Consider the following 21,281-nt stretch of genomic DNA (forward strand, 5'->3'; position numbering starts at 1 on the left):
CAATAAAGTTTCCCCTTCCTGGGACAATGAATTCACGGTGTTCTTATTTCAATTTCCAGGAGTGTATTTCATTTCAAGTCCAGGTGGGTGTGGCAGTGGCGAAAATTGATTCCAAGTCTAGGTGGACGTGGCAGTTTTCCGCATCAGAGAGGTTAATTAATTGATCAGATTAATTAAATAGTCATGCGGACTTTGTTACATTCACTTGCGGAGGTACTGAGCTAGGTGCGCGCGATGGCTCATGTGTACGGACGTGTGTTTTCGCCAAGATCCTGGATTAGATAATCGAAGCATGTGGGTTGAATAATGAGAATCAGGTGATCAGTTAACCTAGTGAGAGCGTTCTTTGTCCGACAGAGCCACATGGTCGAACACGCGTTGTGACGTCGAGGAAGTTTCCAACTCGGTAGAAAAAACATTCCAGTTCGAGCGTGTCGGTTCCTGTCTATCGGTCTTGAATTGCAACGTTTATGAGGGTGAGGGCGTCCTTTGTGCTCCACCACACGTGCTGGTGGCGCGGTATGTGGCGTGAGGGTGGTTTGGACAAAGCAAGTGTGACAGTTCCTGTTCGTCGGAGCTAGGAATTTGCGAACTTTAGGACCGATATAGCTTTTAGCGTGTCACGTGATAGAACTTTCCAAACATTTCGGGCGGTTGTGTGAGGTAGGTATCGGCAGGTTCGAACCTGTTCAGAAAAATAAATTTGGGGTGGAATGTGTCCTTTGTCCAGCACGTGGTCGACAGGTTCCATCCTGTCCAGCGTTAAGTGCTCGCGGGAGCAGAAAGATGTTTACGTAGCCGGAGTCTGAGGCGAACGCGGCTGACCGTTTGTGGCTGGACCCTGAGGCGCCGCTTGCCGCCTACCTGGCGCGCTGGCCGGGGGCTGTGCGGGCACTGCTGGTCGCTTGACGTCAGCCGGCCAGGGAGCTGCCGATGGAGCGGGCTCAGCCGGCCACGCGTACGTCAGCTGCGCTCTGGAGTTTGCTCTGGAGCATGGACAAGTCAGTTGGGACACACCTGCATGACCGTAATGCCTGAAATAAAGAGTCATTTTCCACCTTGTGACTTAGCGTAGTACAAGTGACGAGATTTTAATAATGCATGTCCGGGTGCTGATTTAGAAATACGTGGCCAGATTTGACTGTCCAGCAAAGCAGGTTGCGACGGGTGTGACGTCAGGGCAGATTCCCCTCTCGAGCAAGCAACTTTGACGACGAACGTGTGGCGGGGCGTTGCTTGTCCCACAAAGCCGCGTGGTGGATCTCGAACCGACCGGCCGAGTGGCGGCTTGCTGGCTGGACCAGCGGCGCGCGTGGGCTACTGCCGACCGACCTCTGCTGGCGACGACGTGAACTAAACCATTTGGGCTCTGGAGTTCGTGGTGTGACCATCTCGAACTCAGTTGGGACACACCTGCATGACCGTAATGCCTGAAATAAAGAGTCATTTCCCCACCTGGTGACTTAGGTTAGTACAAGTGGCGCGATTTTAATAATTTTGCGACGGAAGTATAAGTGACCGCGAAAATTCAAACTTGGTGGACGTGACCCAATTGGCTTTCTTGCCGCCATCTTAAATGACATCACGGCGACGTCCTCGGGTGGCTGAGATACGAACTAACACACAGTTGGACTCCAGACCTCGTAGCGAGCATGGTGGATGCTGCTGCGATCTCGAATATGTTATGTTGCAGAACTAGTGATGACCGTACTGTTTGAAATAAAGACCTCAGTCCATTTCCCACGAATTCACAGGAGTTGACTTAGATTAGTGGAAGTGCAGTTTATCATTATTATTTGACGAGACTTTGATAGCTTATGAGTGAAACAATAAGTGACTGCGAGAAAAATTCAAACTTAGTACGATGAGGTGGCCTATTTAGTATGTGTGACCGATTATCGTGTTAGAATTTGAACCTGTGGCCGATTTTTTGTTATGGTAGTAAGGGAAATGGCTTTCTTGCCGCCAAAATCAGGCGTATTGTATAAATAATAATAAATGATTGAACTTAGCGCGATTTTCTATGTTAGTGGAGGTAGGCCAATAATAATAATAAATAATAATAAATGATAATAAATGAACATAAATAATAATAAATGATAATAAATTATAATGAATGATAATAAATAATAATGAATAATAATAAACAAAAGTAAGGTTTTGCAGCCATTATCGTGTTGGAATTTGAATTTGGAGGGAATTTTCTAGTGGAGGCAGGTCAATAATAATAAATGATAATGAATGATAATAAATGATAATGAATGTTAATAAATGATAATCAATAATAATGAATAATAATAATAAAGACAGGTACGGTTTTTGCATGCATTATCCTGTTGGAATTCAAACTTCCCACCATTTTTTCTTCTGGAGGCTTAGGTTAGTGGACGTAGCTCAATTGGCCTATTTTCCCGCCAAAATCCGTCATCGCCACCATCTTGAATAAATTTGGCAACAATGCAGAGTGGCCTGATGCGAAGGTTGCCCTACTACTATTATGGCCAGAGGTGGTTGTTCTGGGTACTGATTTCTCAGGATCTATGCACCCAAATTGCGTGAAAATGTAATCACATGTCAGTTCTAGTATGATATATGTGTCCAATGAATACCCGTTTATCATCCGCATTTCTTCTTGGTGTAGCAATTTTGATGGCCAGTTGTGTAGGTCATAAATGCTTGCATATTTCACTGTTTGTTAGGTAATCAAAATCTGGGCCCTATTCATCAGCCCCGGCCAGGGTCTACGAGTAGAGGCGTGCTTGCACCCCTACGCTCGGTATCAAAACCACTAAAAGGTCTTTGTAACGCTGAAAAGTGTTTGCCCAGGGACCCCCTCGTCTCTGTAACCAACCCATTGACCGCTTCATCTGGTGTCAGCAGGTAGTCTTCGAGCCCATCACTAAGTCGTTTCTTGACAACAGTACGAGCAACAACAGCTATTGTATCTTCATTGCTGGGTGAGTGCAGTCTTTTTGTTTTGTTTTTGTTTGACTGCGAGTGTCATGACTAGTCAGTGAGTTTTTCTCAGGGGCTGAGTTGTTACTGTAAGCTTTGTGTGTGATACAGGAACACAAAGAGTAATGCGAGGAGGATTACTTGTTAGTGTTAGTTTTCTGGTAGTTATGGGCAATAAGGGTGTCATGAGTAACAGCTATTATGTAGAGGTATATAAAAAACTGTTAATCATCAGTAGTAATTTGGCGGGAGAAGCTAAGTTAAGTAGTTGTTTTGCTGTATAAAATCAATGAGTAAAAGAAGCCACTCAGACGAGAGCAATATGTTAGTGTTGCAGTTAAGTGGTCTCGTAATTTTATTTTGTTTCGTGTGGAGCAAGGCGTATGACTCGATATCATAGCATGCAAGGCAGTGCGGAGTGTTTCAGTGTTTTTTTTTTCTCGTTTATGATTGTGTAGCTCATGGCCTATAATCATTTCATGCAGTATCACAGGATCAGTACAGCAAGGTCGTTCATACCAGACGAGCTACGAGGGAGAAGATGTTGAGAATTTTAAGGTACAAAGTAGATAGAGTGCGAGTGGAAAGCATGGACAAGAATAAGAGATTAGAAGCACTTGATACTTAGATGGAGGAAAAGACGTAGCCCAAGACTCCAGAGAAGAGAAGACAGAAAGAAAAAAGAGGAAGCAGAATGGAAGAAGGACAATGCTGAAAGGGAGAGGAGCAGGCTTGCGGATAATTTACCTGTTCCTACAGAATGTCCGACTACAGTTGATGTGGTTAAACCTGTCACACCTGAGGAGAGCAGGACAGAATGTTCGGATTGGTTACACGATTTTCTTGGTAGGAAGACTAAATTAACTGTGCATTGTGTCGAAATACGACTTTCTGGGAATTTAAGTAAGGCAGAGAAGAATGACGTTGTTGAAGTTAAGGAGAGTAATGTACAATTCCTGCTCCGATATCCAGTGAATTGTGGAGTCTGGGGTAACTGTAGTGCCAGACGGAATGAGTGTGGACCGTACCGAAGTGATTCAGTGAAGTGAAAGCAACAGGGGTGATTCATGTGACGTACTGCCTGTCCCACTGGGTGATGGTGGGTTCCGTGTTGAGGCCAGAGAGTCTAGGCCGGACACCCAGGGAAGTGCAAGCGCCTCTGATTTTTGTGTTGTGCAGAGTGGAACTACCGACGGATTTGTTGTTTTATATACTACAGGGAATACACGAGAAGTTGTTGATACTTATGTTGCAGGCGTTGTGACAGAAACGGTGCAGGCACGCACGTTTCCTCAGAATCAGGGTGAATGGAGGAAAAGTAAGAGAAGGCGTGGCTGTAGAGTTGATAATCAGGTGGACAGAGCTTAATCTGGTGAAAAGTGTACGTCAGAGGTTCGGAATGCAAAAACGAGCGCAGGTACTGAGTCACAGCCGTGACGCGCGGAGCGAGCTTTTCATAACACAGCCATAGGCTGGTGTATGGGATGAGCATGAAATGGGTGAAGGGTGCAAAGCAAGCCTGACTGAACATCATGCCAAAATTGACCGACGGTGACAAAAATCCGTTATCAGTGTGGAGACCTCACGACGTGCATCTAGTGTAGAAGACGAACCACTTAAGCTATTTACAAATACATTCAGTAATAATTCGCATGACACAGTGCCGGCAGACAACGGGAAGTTGTTTTGGGTAGGCAGGAGTATCAGAAAATTCATTAACGAGTGGTACAATGAAAAGAGTAAGTGTAACTACATGTCGAGGAGTTGGGAATGGGAGTACTATATTTAAGGATAGTTTTTGGAGTATGTTGTCTTGGGAAGCGTAAGATGAACTGTTGTCCGAAGGACAAAGGTCCGAAAGCTGTGCCAGAGCAAAGGGCGTAAAGTTGTAATGGAGCCAGACCAAGTTTTGTTGCCGGTGACATATTAAAGATAATTGACTAAGAAAGAATGAGAGTCATTTTAGCTTGTAAGTGTGAAATGGAGAGCTAGCTTTTGTGTGCATGAGCATGGTAAGGGGCCTAGCAGTGGAATATGTTTCGTAGAATTTGAATTAAGGACCGGGGAGAAGACTATTGAGAAATCATATGAGTTTGTGCAAAACAAACGAGAGACGAAAGATGGATTTATGGAGTCAGGGACGATTTAGTACTTATTTTACGAATTAAGGGTAGAAGTAATTATAATAAAAAGCTGGGGATGAGACCCGAGCAACCAGATCTTCTCCATGGGATGGGGGGGGGGGGGGGGGGGGGGGAGTGTAGTACCGCGACGCAGTCTTTGGACATAAAACTATTATCCTTTAACAAAAGTAAAGAGAAGTAGCAGGGAAGCGCCATAGAGCATAGCGTTAACAGCTGCAGTCGGTAGCAGCCACTATGGTGACGTGTGGGTCACAGTAACAGACCACAAACTGATAGCACTGCAAGGACAGCTGAGCTCAGTGGTAAACGAGCCGCGTAGCGGGAACAGTGGAGCAAGTGGGAGAGGTATCATCACATCAAGTTGAGTCTCTTGTTATGGAAACGTGACTAGGAGCCGGGTTTTAGTGAAACAACTAAGTCCTGGAGGCATATAAATAAGCCTGGATTTTGAGGCAGGGAGCACTTGTCAACGCCGAAGGCCAGCAGTACCACCACGATGCGACGCAGGACAATGAGACGACTGGGCTCCGACAGCCTCAGTCATGAGTTTGAGACCGCCATCTTTACCTGCCACCACCGACGCCAATTGCGAGGGGCTATAATCCGAGTGGGTTACTATCACAGCACAACACAACGCGATTCTGGCTTCAACGGCCGTGGCCTACAGAGGTTGCCGTCCTAAGCAGCGTAGGGTGCCGGCTCACCTGCACCAGGCAGAAGCCCCCCCCCCCCCCCCCCTCCTAGAGTCAACGACTAGAGGCGTGCCTGCCTCACAATGCCATCCATGTATCGAAATCCATAAAAGTTCTTTGTAACTGTTAACAGTGTTTGCGCTGGGCCTGTCACCTCCATTCACCACTCCACAGCTTAAAGATGGACTTGGCAACATTTCAACAAAATATTGTTGGCGAGTATCCCATTCTATCCAAACAAGTCTTATGAAAACATATTCTATTTGCCACTACTTGCAGGTTTAATATTTTAACTACTGTATCAATCAAAACAAAAGTGGAGAATGAAATGAACTTGGAACATGATGTATGATGTGCATTGGTAGACACCAATCCTAAAAAAAAAAGAAAGAAAGAAGCAGTACCAAACATTTCATTGACTTATTCTATACCTAATAAAGGATCGAGACAAAAAACAGAAGTTTACTTATTTGAAGGTTAGCCAAATATCTTTCATCTTACCCATTTTTAAGCCTAAGGTTTTTCTAGATGCTAAAATTCGTTGGCTTGTTAACTGATATCTGATCTCGTAATGGGTAATAATCACTGAAAGACTGATAACTGAAGTTGGCTGTGCGCCGATACACCTGTATACACTCCTGGAAATGGAAAAAAGAACACATTGACACCGGTGTGTCAGACCCACCATACTTGCTCCGGACACTGCGAGAGGGCTGTACAAGCAATGATCACACGCACGGCACAGCGGACACACCAGGAACCGCGGTGTTGGCCGTCGAATGGCGCTAGCTGCGCAGCATTTGTGCACCGCCGCCGTCAGTGTCAGCCAGTTTGCCGTGGCATACGGAGCTCCATCGCAGTCTTTAACACTGGTAGCATGCCGCGACAGCGTGGACGTGAACCGTATGTGCAGTTGACGGACTTTGAGCGAGGGCGTATAGTGGGCATGCGGGAGGCCGGGTGGACGTACCGCCGAATTGCTCAACACGTGGGGCGTGAGGTCTCCACAGTACATCGATGTTGTCGCCAGTGGTCGGCGGAAGGTGCACGTGCCCGTCGACCTGGGACCGGACCGCAGCGACGCACGGATGCACGCCAAGACCGTAGGATCCTACGCAGTGCCGTAGGGGACCGCACCACCCAGCAAATTAGGGACACTGTTGCTCCTGGGGTATCGGCGAGGACCATTCGCAACCGTCTCCATGAAGCTGGGCTACGGTCCCGCACACCGTTAGGCCGTCTTCCGCTCACGCCCCAACATCGTGCAGCCCGCCTCCAGTGGTGTCGCGACAGGCGTGAATGGAGGGACGAATGGAGACGTGTCGTCTTCAGCGATGAGAGTCGCTTCTGCCTTGGTGCCAATGATGGTCGTATGCGTGTTTGGCGCCGTGCAGGTGAGCGCCACAATCAGGACTGCATACGACCGAGGCACACAGGGCCAACACCCGGCATCATGGTGTGGGGAGCGATCTCCTACACTGGCCGTACACCACTGGTGATCGTCGAGGGGACACTGAATAGTGCACGGTACATCCAAACCGTCATCGAACCCATCGTTCCACCATTCCTAGACTGGCAAGGGAACTTGCTGTTCCAACAGGACAATGCACGTCCGCATGTATCCCGTGCCACCCAACGTGCTCTAGAAGGTGTAAGTCAACTACCCTGGCCAGCAAGATCTCCGGATCTGTCCCCCATTGAGCATGTTTGGGACTGGATGAAGCGTCGTCTCACGCGGTCTGCACGTCCAGCACGAACGCTGGTCCAACTGAGGCGCCAGGTGGAAATGGCATGGCAAGCCGTTCCACAGGACTACGTCCAGCATCTCTACGATCGTCTCCGTGGGAGAATAGCAGCCTGCACTGCTGCGAAAGGTGGATATACACTGTACTAGTGCCGACATTGTGCATGCTCTGTTGCCTGTGTCTATGTGCCTGTGGTTCTGTCAGTGTGATCATGTGATGTATCTGACCCCAGGAATGTGTCAATAAAGTTTCCCCTTCCTGGGACAATGAATTCACAGTGTTCTTATTTCAATTTCCAGGAGTGTATTAGCCAAATCTAACATAGGGCGCTTGAGGCTAAATAAAAAGTGAGCAGAGAATATACAGGGTGTTCAAAATAAAGTGTCAAAAACTTGGAGAGGAGGTAATATTCGTCGAAGCAAGAAAAATAAGTCCAATAAACATGGGTCTGGAAACATATACTTTCCGTGATAAACACGCGTTTATAGGAAGGGCTGCGCGACGCTTAGTTGCGAATATAAGCGCAGTCGTTGCATCGGCGCTCCATCAAATGTGTCAGCAAGGTATTATGATGTTTCGCTCTTAGCACTCTACTTACCATTAGGTGGTCTGCAGCCGGTATTGTGGTTCGAATCGTGTTGTAGGCTACGTTAGTTTTCGTAAAGCGGAGATTCACTTATATGTTTACTGTTACTGGGCTGTTTGTACGTACAAATGGCGTAGTACATTTACAATTACATTTTCTCTCTTCCACCACTTGTTAGCAATGGAAGCCTACTATTCGACATGTGAAATGGCAGTTATGATGTTCTGCTACGGTTTAGCAAATGAAAGAAGTCTGCGAGCCCATGCCCTCTATGCTGAAAAATATCTGTAGCGTTGAGTGCCCTCTGATAATCTGTTCTGCAGACTTTTCCAGTGCACCTTGGAAGACTGACAGTGGAAGGCCCCGTTCAGTCCTCACGCCTGATATGGGGAAGCGTGTCCTACGTATTATAAACTGTCACTTGTATATCTGTTTCACAGCTAACTTTATATACCTTCACTCCACAAGGGATATAAACTTCTTTAGCCTCTCCGAATAATCATTTTCTTTCAAACTTCCGTGTAATAAAGTCCATAAAATCTCAATAGCGTAAGCTCAATAATCCAGATACCTTCCAGTCTCGTGGCAAATGAGACGCGAGATAAACGAAACTTCAACGCCAGAAAGACTTCACTTCACGTAAATAAAATTTGCTTTCCAAATCAGTCACTCGTAAAATTCATCTTCAAGCACACTTCCAAAAAAATCTTCAAAATTATGAACGTTAGCTTTTTAATAATTTTTTGACAGCAATTATTAATTGCACTGCGGTAATAGATACACGTCTCAGACAGAACTAACACTTATAAACAGATTTCAACTTCTCGCAGCTAAATCAAGACAAGAACTCGAGACATATTTTAATTCACTACAATTCAAAACTACACTACTTGCCATTAAAATTGCTACACCACGAAGATGACGTGCTACAGACGCGAAATTTAACCGACAGGAAGAAGATGCTGTGATATGCAAATGATTAGATTTTCAGAGCATTCACACAAGGTTGGCGCCGGTGGCGACACCTACAACGTGCTGACATGAGGAAAGTTTCCAACCGATTTCTCATACACAAACAGCAGTTGACCGGCGTTGCCTGGTGAAACGTTGTTGTGATGCCTCGTGTAAGGAGGGGAAATGCGTACCATCACGTTTCCGACTTTGATAAAGGTCTGTAGACTATCGCAACTGCGGTTTATCGTATCGCGACATTTCTGCTCGCGTTGGTCGATATCCAATGACTGTTAGCAGAATATGGAATCGGTGGGTTCAGGCGGGTAATCGGAACTCCGTGCTGGATCCCAACGGCCTCGTATCACTACCAGTCGAGAAGACAGGCATCTTATCCACATGGCTGTAACGGATGGTGCAGCCACGTCTCGATCCCTGAGTCAACAGGTGGGGTTGTTTGCAAGACAACAACCATCTGCACGAACAGTTCGACGACGTTTGCAGCAGCATGGAATATCACCTCGGAGACCAAGTCTGTGTTACCCTTGACGCTGCATCACAGACAGGAGCGCCTACGATGGTGTACTCAACGACGAACCTGGGTACAGGAATGGCAAAACGTCATTTTTTTCGGATGAATCCAGGTTCTGTTTACAGCATCATAATGGTCACATCCGTGTTTGGCGACATCGCGGTGAACGCACATTGAAAGCGTGTATCCGTCATCGCCATACTGGCGAATCACCCGGCGTGATGGTATGTGGTGCCATTGGTTACGCGTCTTGGTCACCTCTTGTTCGCATTGACGGCACTGTGAACAGTGGACGTTACATTTCAGATGTGTTACGACGCGTGGCTGTACCCTTCATTCGATCCCTGTGAAACCGTACATTTCAGCAGGATAATGCACGACCGCATGTTGCAGGTCCTGTATGGGTCTTTTACGGCTACAGAAAATGTTCGACTTCTGCTCTGGCCAGCACATTCTCCAGATCTCTCACCAATTGAAAACGTCTGATCAATGGTGACCGAACAACTGGCTCGTCACAATATGCCAGTCACTACTCTGGATGAACTGTGGTATCGTGTTGAAGGTGCATGGGCAGCTGCACCTGTACACGCCATCCAAGCTCTGTTTGACTCAATGTCCAGGCGTATCAAGGCCGTTATTACGGCCAGAGGTGGTTGTTCTGATTTCTCAAGATCTATGCACCCAAATCGCGTGAAAATGTAATCACATGTCAGTTCTAGTATAATATATTTGTCCAATGAATACCCGTTTATCATCTGCATTTCTTCTTGGTGTAGCAATTTTAATGGCCAGTAGTGTATTAAATTCATTTCTCTTCATTATAAATTTAGGGTTGTGTGAGTCGCTTCGGAGGTGGGGTAGGGGGAGAGTTTGCAAAACTGCCGTCGCTTTACGCCACCGTAGACCAGGAAGGATGGCTGCGTAACGGTAAGGAAACTGGTCCTACTGCGACGCCTCACGCCTATACCATGAAACAATAGAAAGAGCGTGTGTTTCTTGCAATACCATATTACAATAAGAAATATACGCAATCTTTTCATTTTCGATAACGTGCATGTGTCGAGTGACGGAGGCTGATCGATGTTACAGTCTAATTTAATTCAGACTTTAGAAAATGGAAAATAAGTCAATACTGAAACCATTCCACTAAACAGTTGTACGCAGTACAATGGAAACTTGCATTTTTACTGCCACGTGAGAATGTCCTCAACTTTACAGGTATGATGAGGTCAGCTGTTTAAGCCACAATTCGAACCATTCGATGTGGCATTTATTCAGATACAAGAGGCATTCCCATGGACAAAAGTTTGTTAAATAACGGAAATGTCCTGAAGAACACCCGCAGTTGTATCCCCAATCTTTGCAATTGTAATCTGACACTTCCGCTTCATTTGTGAACAGTATTTCATTTCCAAAACTTGTGACACGTTCGTCGCAGTCTACGGGAGCGGCTCTGCCATTGCTGTCTTCGTGTTATCTCTGAGGAAGTGAGTAAGTAATATCGCAGCGCTGTACGGGTCTATAAATACATCACTCTCTTCCGCGATGTTTCCTGGCTGTTGACGAAATAGCATCTACAGTCGCTGGCGAACAGGATTTTATTTAATTATGTATACTTCTGAGGCTTTTCTTACTAGGAACGTGGCCAGTATTGAATTTTTATAGAAAACAGTGACCACTTTAACTGAAAGATGACGTACATCCTTCTGTGCGACTTTAAATTCGTACCAAGACAGGACTCGTAGACGACCAGAGAATAAGTCACCTCGGTATGGAAGAGCAAAGATGGATGATCAGAAGTGAAGTACACGCAACACCCGCACGTCTTTTCCTTGACTCTCTGATTCTCAGTTTTCAAACACTAGAAGTCTAAAAGCTTTGGGCAGACCGCCTTTTGAACGCATACGTTTATTGCTGACGCGTATACGCTGTTTCATCACATGAGCTTCATATCACCATTATTCTATTCTTCCTGATTTTATTACGATTTTTGTGAGAACGTATCCACACTGTAGCAATACATGGCCACAAAAAGAGCGAGGATCACAGTAGCTAATGATGATGCAATAATAAGAGTATATCCCGAGGGGGACACATTAAATATTGTGGTGTCATAGGGTTCAATGTCGCCCATTCCTGTTCGTGATCTAAATGATTTACTTGGGATACTGTGGAACTCTCCAAAGTTGTAATGTCTGATTACGAATGAACACATTGATAAAGGATTCAAACACATCCATAGTAGACACCACCGAGAGTGTAAGTGAATGGTCTTACAGCTGGTTCACAGCCAACAGCTCCACTTCTAATCTTATAAAAAAAACTCATTTTATACAATTCCAAACAAATCAGAATATCTTACAGGTACTAGAAGTAGAGATCAATGGTCGTACGCTTGATGAAGCTCCAAGTATGAAGTTACTGGGCACCCAGGTGGACAGTAAATTGACGTGACACCAGCATGTCAATAAGTTAACAAAAAGTCTTAGTTATATCTGCTTTGCGCTTAGAAACCTTCTCATTTTGTTGACTTGCAGACAAGAGTGCTAGCATATTCACTCAATATTTTTGTGAAAAACATACTTCTTCTACAAATGCATGAAGTAAGAATATTGTATAAAGAAGACAACTGAAGATCTTTGAAAATCTTCGTAAACTTCCATTATATGCTAATACCTTACTCTTTCACGGTATTTATGGTTAATAATAAGAATGAATTGAGGATTAACTCTGCAGTTCACAACCACAATACTAGAAATAAATATAATTTTCATGTAGACTATGCATTCATCTTTAGGGTTCAGAATGAACTTTTTAATACTCTGGTACACAAGTTTATACCTGTTTGCTAGTGGAGCATCAGGCATGAAATTTGTAGACCCCAAATCTTCAAAAGCAAAGTGAAAGAATCACATTAGCCATTTAGCGGTGCCTTTTTACAAAATGCAGCAAGTTACCAATTATTTAGGTGCAATTATCTAGTTAGCGTATTATCCGTGGTTGATTCAGTGATTTAAAGAAAAGGGAGAAAAATAAGCCTCAAATCCTCTGATAACATTTGAATCAATATTTTCTTTTAAAATTCACTATGCTGCGTATGACTCATGTGTTATCATATATTTCAAGACATTGATATGCGTTGATCTGTCATTAGAGTAAGGTGGAAGAAATTTGTTTGACTATACACATGTTTTGGCTGTCTGGGAGGTATGAATGAAAAACAGAAAAAAATTGACAGTTATTTTCTGAGAGTGAGCTAAAAACAAATAGTAGCGAATACTGTGTGTTTTAGTTTTGTAAACAAGCTGGTTCAAATGGTTCAAATGGCTCTGAGCACTATGGAACTTAACTTCTGTGGTCATCAGTCCCCTAGAACTTAGAACTACTTAAACCTAACTAACCTAAGGACATCACACACATCCATGCCCGAGGCAGGATTCGAACCTGCGACCGTAGCAGTCGCGCGGTTCCGGACTGCGCGCCTAGAACCGCGAGACCACCGCGGCCGGCTGTAAACAAGCTGTCAGTTCCCAGTGAGTAATGTGTAAATATTGCAGTAGCCTTTCAAATATGACATTTTCCATGTTTTGTAAATATAAAATACAAGAAACTATCAGCCTCGATTGCGATAATTACCGCAATGGAGGCTGATAGTTTCTTATATATTAGATTATCACGATTGCTGACTGGGCTGCAATGTTGAAAGTACTAAAATTTTGTAAACGTCATTTTCTAGTAAAACTTGTATTTTGGATTATCCAGATTTTTCGTTTAACCATGTAGTCTTTGATTCATATTAACCTGTATGATCAGGAGTTTGCTGTGGCAATTTTCTCGTAATACACAAGTAATCTATGCGTAGTTACCAGAATTATTAGAGTAGGTAGATTAGCACCAGTTTTAATTTGTTGTTTATGCATCTTACAGAAGTAGCCAGCTGTGGTTGTTTTTGCCTGTTAATGCATAACCTGATGTATCCTACAGACTTTCCTTCATGATGAAACTAACAGAATACGAAGTCTGAATGAATGGATCCTCTCAATCTCTACTTGTATTGCAGTGACATTCCACCATGCCAATATCTGCAGCGAGATCCCACCCAAATAGGAATATTATTCCATCCATGAAGTTTACATCATCCTCGTCTTGCCTTCATACTCCTGGTCAATCCATTGTGGCTACTGCCACTTGTTTTTAAATATATATCTTCTTTAAGGACACTGAGGGCTGAGATGTGCTGATGAGATGCGTCTAATTCACTCTCCCCTCCCCCCCCCCTTTTTTCACCTGCCCCTCACCCTGTTGCACAGTAACACCACAGTCTTTGTATGCTGTTTTAAGGAAAATTAAAGAAAGTGAGTATCGCCTCATAAAAAAGTTTCATAGATTTCCAGAAAACCTGCCAAATGGCTATAAAAATTCTTAATGTGACGACAGTTGGTGACTAAAACTTGTAACTGGCTCTCTGTGTAAAACAATTATAGCTTGTGTCTTCGACTACAATGCAAGAATATGGACTGGCTGAGCAGGAAAAGCAAAGACTGTGCAATCTCTTCAACAACAGTCAAGGTTCGAACATTGAGTTCATGGAACCTAATACCTCTCCGTTTCATAATAAGTGTACCGTACTTAATTTTCAAAATCATTCTGCACCTCCACATTATTGTGTAATAGATGGTGCACATCTTTTCGGGGCTTGCTGTGGTTATTACCTTCAGAATAAAACAGTTAATGGTCTTCAGTCAAGACGACATAATGTCATATAATGAAACAGCCAAATACTGTAGAACATTGTGACTGTTTTGAACTGCTTATTATACTCGTAATTTCAAGGAAAACCATGTATATTGAAACTGTCTACCTAAATGTGAAGCAAAATTCTTTATCTTTTTTCAGCGAGAGATGGAAAAGCAGAAGGAAATTTTAATAATAAAGGAAATTGAATGCAGAAAATTAAATGCATCGAATGCACCAGGTAAGTCAACTACTCATAATAATTTCCGTTTTGTGTACTGTCATTTAGGATTGTAGATCTAAGGGTTGTTGTAAGTAACTGATCATTGATTAACGTAACTTTTCAAATAACTTACGGGAATGCAGCCGGATGGCGTAGTCGACAACCGCATTTCACGTCACCTGGCTGCGTTCCCGCCAGTTAATTTGAACATTGTATATTCTGGGAGAAACTCATGTGTCACTATTTGACATTTTATTGTTATTTGCATCACTCCCATAACTGAAGTATTTGCATTGTACTGTATATTTATTGATCCAGCTTTGGCATACAGTACAGCTTGTACAAGTACTATTGGACACGTCAGAATAACGTGTCATTCAATATAAACGCAAAAGGAAAACGCATATAATCATTCTTGAACTCTGAGTTGTGCTGATTGATATAAATGAAGAAAAATTACTATTGTTCCAAATTTAGAAATTCTTGTACAGAATAAAAACAGTGCTTCATTACGAATACCTTTAGTTTTTTCCCTTAAATACTAGTTCTGGAGCAATATTGTTTCATCTATTGTATTATTGTGTAATGTGACATCGCACTGCATTATACTTTTGATGTAGGATAATGTTCTGGAAAACATTTGATAGATATTGACAGTTCTCTGGTTCCACAATTGTGCACAGCCCTGTTCTGCATTTTTCACCAATTTTTTGTGCACAGCCCTGTTCTGCATTTTTCACCAATTTTCATGAGGAAGTTCCCAGCGAATAAAATGGTTTCAAGAAGGAGCAAACATGGAACAGTTATATCGCCAAGCTCATTAAAATGAGGTTTACAGGATTCCATTTTTTAAGGCCACAAATTATCCTCAGTCGCCTTCTTTACTTTATACACTGAAGAGCCAAAGAAACTGGTACACTTGCCTAATATCGTGTGGGTCCTTGCAAGAACACGGAAGTGCCATAACAAGACGTGGCATGGTCTCGACTAATGACTGAAGTAATGCTGGAGGGAACTGACACCACGAATCCTGCAGGGCTGTCCATAAATCCGTAAGAGTACGAGGGGGTGGAGATCTCTTCTGAACGGCACGTTGCAAGGCATCCCAGAAGTGCTCAATAATGTTTATGTCTGGAGAGTTTGTTTGCCAGCGGAAGTGTTTATACTCAGAAAAGTGTTCCTGGAGTCACTCTGTGGCAATACTGGACGTGTGCGGTGTCGCTTTGTGCAGCTGGAATTGCCGGAGTCCGTCGTAATGCGCAATGGACATGAATGGATGCAGGTGTGAGACACGATGCTTACGTAACTGTCACCTATCAGAATCGTTTCTAGACGTATCATGGGTCCCATATTACTCCATTACAGAGGCTCGACCAGCTTGAACAGTCCCCTGCTGCCATGGCAGTGTCCGTGGATTCATGAGATTGCCTCCATACCCGCACACGTCCATCGGCTAGATACAATTTGGAACAAGACTTGTCCGACCAGGCAACATCTTTCCAGTCGCAAACAGTCCAATGTCGGTCTTGATGGGCCCAGGCGAGGCATAAAGCTTTGTTTTGTGCAGTCATCAAGCGTACACGAGTGGACCCTCGGCTCCGAAAGCCCATATCGATGATGTTTCGTTGAATGGTTCGCACGCTGACACTTGTTGATGGCCCAGAATTGAAATCTGCAGCAATTTGCGGAAGTGTTGTACTTCTGTCACGTTGACCGATTCTCTGTGGTCGTCGTTTGTCCCGTTCTTGCAGGATCTCTTTCCTTTCGCTGCAATGTCGGAGATTTGATATCTTACCGGATGCCTCATTCCACGGAACATTCGTGAAATGGTCGTACGGGAAAATCCCCACTTCATCGCTATCTCAGAGTTGCTGTGTCCCATCGCCAGTGCGCCAATTATAACACCACGTTCAAACTCACTGTTGTGATAACTCGGGAAATTATTTTCTGACATCAGATACCGGTCGCCTCATGTCGGGCGCCAAAACTGTAGTGAATTCGAGAAATTAAATGAAATTAAACACGGAGGGTACAAAATTGAGGGGTTCCTGTATGAATATAAAAGATTGCTTATATGTTCAAAACATGAAAGAAATGTTTTTTTGTGCTGTTTATACAAAACAAAAACAAAATCACAAATCTCAGGGCCGATTTGACAGGGTACGGACACGACTCAGTTATTAAGGGGAAGGAGGAGGGAACGAATCGTCTCACCATTCTTGTTATCATTCGTCGTTTACTGCTGTTGACTGCACCCGGGAACTCTGCCCAGGGAGTCGGGCCCCTTCCTCCTCCACGGCAGCTCGCGGCGACTTGGCGAAAGTGGCTGCGGTATTAAATCTCTTAAATCTTGATAACCTGCCATTGTAGCAGCAGCAACCTATCTAACAACTGCGCCAGACACTTATTATCTTAAACACAAGATAGACGTTGACTGTGGATATTGTACCACAGACACAGTCTCTTTGACTGTTCAGAGATGTGACTAAACCTGCCCAAACATGTAAACAACCATGCATAAGCAGCGCCTATTAGACGGAGGAGATCCGACAGCCGATCAGTTCCAGTCATTCCTCCAGGAAGGAGGTACACAGCTCGTGTTGTCTGTAGTTCAACCATGTCTAGACGGTCAACACCACAGTTCGATCGCGTCTGCATTGTTACTTGGTGCTAGGAATGGCTCTCAACAAGAGAAGTGTCCAGGTGTCTTGGAGTGATGTTGTTCGGACATGAAGATACAGAGAGACTGGAACTGTCGACGAAATGCTTCGCTCAGGCCGCCCAAGAGCTACTACTGCAGTGGATGACAGCTACCTACGGATTATGGCTCGAAGGAACACTGATGGTAACGCCACCATGTTGAATAATGCTTTTCGTGCAGTCACAGGACGTCATGTTACGTCTCAAACTGTGCGCAATAGGCTGAATGATGCGCAACTTCACCTCCGACTTCCATGGCGAGGTCCATCTTTGCAACCACGACACCATGCGCCAACATGCCAAATGGACCGCTCAGGGTTGGCATCACATTCTCTTCACCAGTGAGTGTTGCATATGCCTTCAACCAGACAATCGTCAGAGATGTGTTTGGAGGCAACCCAGTCAGACTGAAAGCCTTAGACACACTGTCCAGCGAGTGTAGCAAGGTGGAGGTTCCCTGCTGGCATTTTGGGGTGGCAGTATGTGGGGCCGACGTACGCCGCTGGTGGTCATGGAAGGCGCCGTAGCGGCTGTATGATACGTCAATGTGATCCTCCGACCGATAGTGTAACCATATGGCAGCATATTGGCGAGGCATCTGTCTTCATGGACGACAATTCGCGCCCCAGTCGTGCACATCTTCTGAATGACTTACTTCAGGGTAGCGACATCGCTCGACTAGAGTGGCCAGCATGTTCTCCACACATGAACCGTATCGAACATCCCTGGGCTAGACTGAAAAGGGCTCTTTATGGACGACGTGACCCGCCAACCACTCTGAGGGATCTACGCCGAATCGCCGTTGAGGAGTGGGACAATCTGGACCAAGAGTGCCTTGATGAACTTGTGTATGCCATGATGAATACAGGCATGCATCAATGCAAGAGGACGTGCTACTGGGTATTAGAGGTACAGGTGTGTACAGCAATCTGAACCACCGCTTCTGGAAGTCTCGCTGTATGGTGGTACAACATGCAATGTGTGGTTTTCACGAGCAATAAAAAGGGCGGAACCTAAAATGATCGCGTCTGAAGTTAATCTGCCCAGTCAAGCAGTCAAGGCTATTTTCGAGTACAAAAAGAGTGCAGAAAAGCTCGCAATGACGATACAGCATACTCACTTCAGTAGAAATCGTCTCAAAGATAACTCATTCCAAATTATGTCAAGACTGACTTCAAAACAAACACGACAACTGCAAAGAAAACATTGGTAAACGCACGAAAACTCTGGCTGCAAAACGAGCTGAAAGAACTTTATATTAAAAAACAAATGTTCAACACACAGCTTTATAATGCAGAATTACGGTTGGGAAAGTTGCTTCAAAGACTAGAATATGATTCCGTAACCGAGAAAGTCAGATAGTACACCGAGTTCATCGTACAGAAAACAAAAGAAACAAAAGCTACACGGAAGAAAAAACTAGCCAATCTTATAAAGCAACAGTTACCTCCCAAACTGAACCAAAACAGCCGAAGGAAACACACATTCTACACTACGTTTCCTCAACAACACGAACATAATATTCACTGCAGAAGAAGAGGCACTACTCTGCAAAGGTTTAAAACTCAATGTTCAAGCTCCACTGGACCAAAAGAACCAAGAAAAGCTCATCACTAGTGTCACACAGATCTTAAGCATCGCCCCTAAGAAGCAAAATGACAGAATAGCAGCCTGCCACAAACTTAACGAAATCATTGAAAAGCAAATTGCAGAACCATTCCCAGCATACAAGAAAAAAGAAGCCCTTACATGTACCATTGAGACTAAATTAATCATGAATAATGCAATAATTGTAAAAGGGTAACATAACTGTTGTAATGAACACAGCAACATACGTTGAAAAAACTTTAGACTTCTTCCAAACCAACGACATAATAGAAATACATAAACATCCAACAGCCAGAATACAAAAAGAGATCAAACACATTTCAAACTACTACAACTTTCTACTCACTATCCAAGAAGCAAGAAACACTGTAACAATGAGCCCACAAGCACCTTGCCTTAGATCACAACCAAAGATCCACAAAAATAGGACCCCCATCAGACCTATAGTGAACTGTAGGAACAGCCCAACATGCAAACTCAATAAAATACTCCTCAGCATTCTCAAAGAAGCATACACATTCAATAACGAGAGAACACTTAAAAACACAACAGAATTTACACAACATGTCAAAAACATAGAAGTACCTGATGGAGTCACACTTGCCTCATTTAACAAACAAAATCTTTATTCCTCTGTGACAGTAGATCACACACAGCAGATAATCAATGCCAACCTGAAAAAGCACAAAAAATCCCTTCAGTTCACATTACTCAACTAATGGAACTTCTTGAATTCGCACTTTCACACGACTATTTTAAATTTAACAATAAAATCTACAAACAAACAGATGCTCTGGCAATGGGCTCGAATCTGTCTGTATTGCTAGCAGAGATATTTATAAGTAACTTAGAAGACAAAATCCTGAATTTCAACCACCGTCTCCTCAAAAATATCATCAACTACTAGAGATATGTAGATGATACCATCATTTTAATCAAAGGCACTATAGATGACATCAGTGAGTTGAACCAGTTATTCAACAACTCCCATGAAAACATAAAATTCACAACACAACACACACTACAACCCATAACTCCTCTTGTCACCCCACAGCCCACAAAATAGCAGCATTCCGGTGCGTGATCAACAGAGCTATACAACTACCACTCTCTGAAGAAAAATGTGATCAGGAAATTGAAATAATAAAACAATCAGCTATTGCGAGTGGTTATAACAGCTCCATAGTGGACACCCTAAAACACTCAATAATGGCAAAGCCATCACAGCACAAACAAAAGAAAGAAAGTAACATCTTCCATACAATCTCCTTTCTAGATAACATTTCATATCAAACTGCCAATGTCTTCAAACGAAAAGGCATAAGCATATCCTTTATCATAGACAACAAGATAGGACAGGAGCTACCCCACAACGTCAGCACACGAAACCCACTTCATCACACAGGTGTGTATAAACCTGAATGTTTGGACTGTGACTGCTTCTACATAGTCCAGACAGGCAGATCGTTTGAGGTTAGATTCAAAGAACACATGGCAGCACTAAAAAACAAAAAATACCACACAACAACAATAGCCACCCACCTGCATGAAATAAAGCTCCATGTTAACAACACAAGTACCAGCATCCTACACATCCAACCAAAACCCAGAAAAATAGATATCCTTGAAACTCTCCAAATATACAAACACCAAACAAAACAACCTGAATCCATATTAAATGACAAAAATGACGATATTTACAGTAGTATCATCTCTGTTTTCATTAAATTGCATACACACATACACATACACACACACGCACACATACACACACACACACACACACACACACACACACACACACTTTAGTATTTACCATAAATATTTAGTTATGTTACCATGACAGCTGCCAAGAGTACAAGAGATTGACCTCATCTATCTACTTCTCCATCTACGTGATTACTCTGCTATTCACAACGAAGTGTCTGGCAGAGGGTTCAATAAACCACCTTCAAGCTGTCTCTCTACCGTTCCACTCTCGAACGACATGCGGGAAAAACGAGATCTTAAATTTTTATGTGCGAGCCCTGATTTCTCTTTTTTTTCGTGATGATCATTTCTCGCCATGTATGTGGGTGGCAACAGAATGTTTTCACAATCGGAGGAGAAAACTGGTGATTGATATTTCATGAGGAGATTCCGTCACAACGAAAAACATCTTTGTTTTAATGATTGCCACTCAAATTCACGTATCTTGTCTGTGACACTATCTCCCCTACTTCGCGAAAATAGAAAACGAGCTGCCCTTCTTTGTACTTTTTCGATGTCATCCGTCAGTCCCACCTGATGCGGATCCCACACCGCACAGCAGTAGTCAAGAACACTCGACTGTTTACTCACTGAAACGACATTCCAACTAGACGTTTACTTGGGAACAGCGTTATAGCCGAAACAAGGTTACAGGAAAAAAG

At 43.7% G+C, this 21,281-nt stretch overlaps 1 protein-coding gene across 3 annotated transcripts in view; it reads left to right on the forward strand.

The window, feature by feature from the left end:
- The window catches only part of LOC124549065 (parathyroid hormone/parathyroid hormone-related peptide receptor-like), a 498,163-nt gene that overhangs the window by 277,530 nt on the left and 199,352 nt on the right, over window positions 1-21,281 (forward strand). For all 3 annotated transcript variants that reach the window (XM_047125217.1, XM_047125215.1, XM_047125216.1), the window contains exon 2: window positions 14,502-14,580. In XM_047125217.1, coding sequence (XP_046981173.1) covers window positions 14,563-14,580 — 18 coding nt within the window. In that variant the 5' untranslated portion in view covers window positions 14,502-14,562. The remainder of the gene's footprint in view (window positions 1-14,501; window positions 14,581-21,281) is intronic.

The sequence above is a fragment of the Schistocerca americana genome, chromosome 1, assembly GCF_021461395.2.
Source record: "Schistocerca americana isolate TAMUIC-IGC-003095 chromosome 1, iqSchAmer2.1, whole genome shotgun sequence".
In the NCBI taxonomy this organism is placed as follows: Eukaryota; Metazoa; Arthropoda; class Insecta; order Orthoptera; family Acrididae; genus Schistocerca; species Schistocerca americana.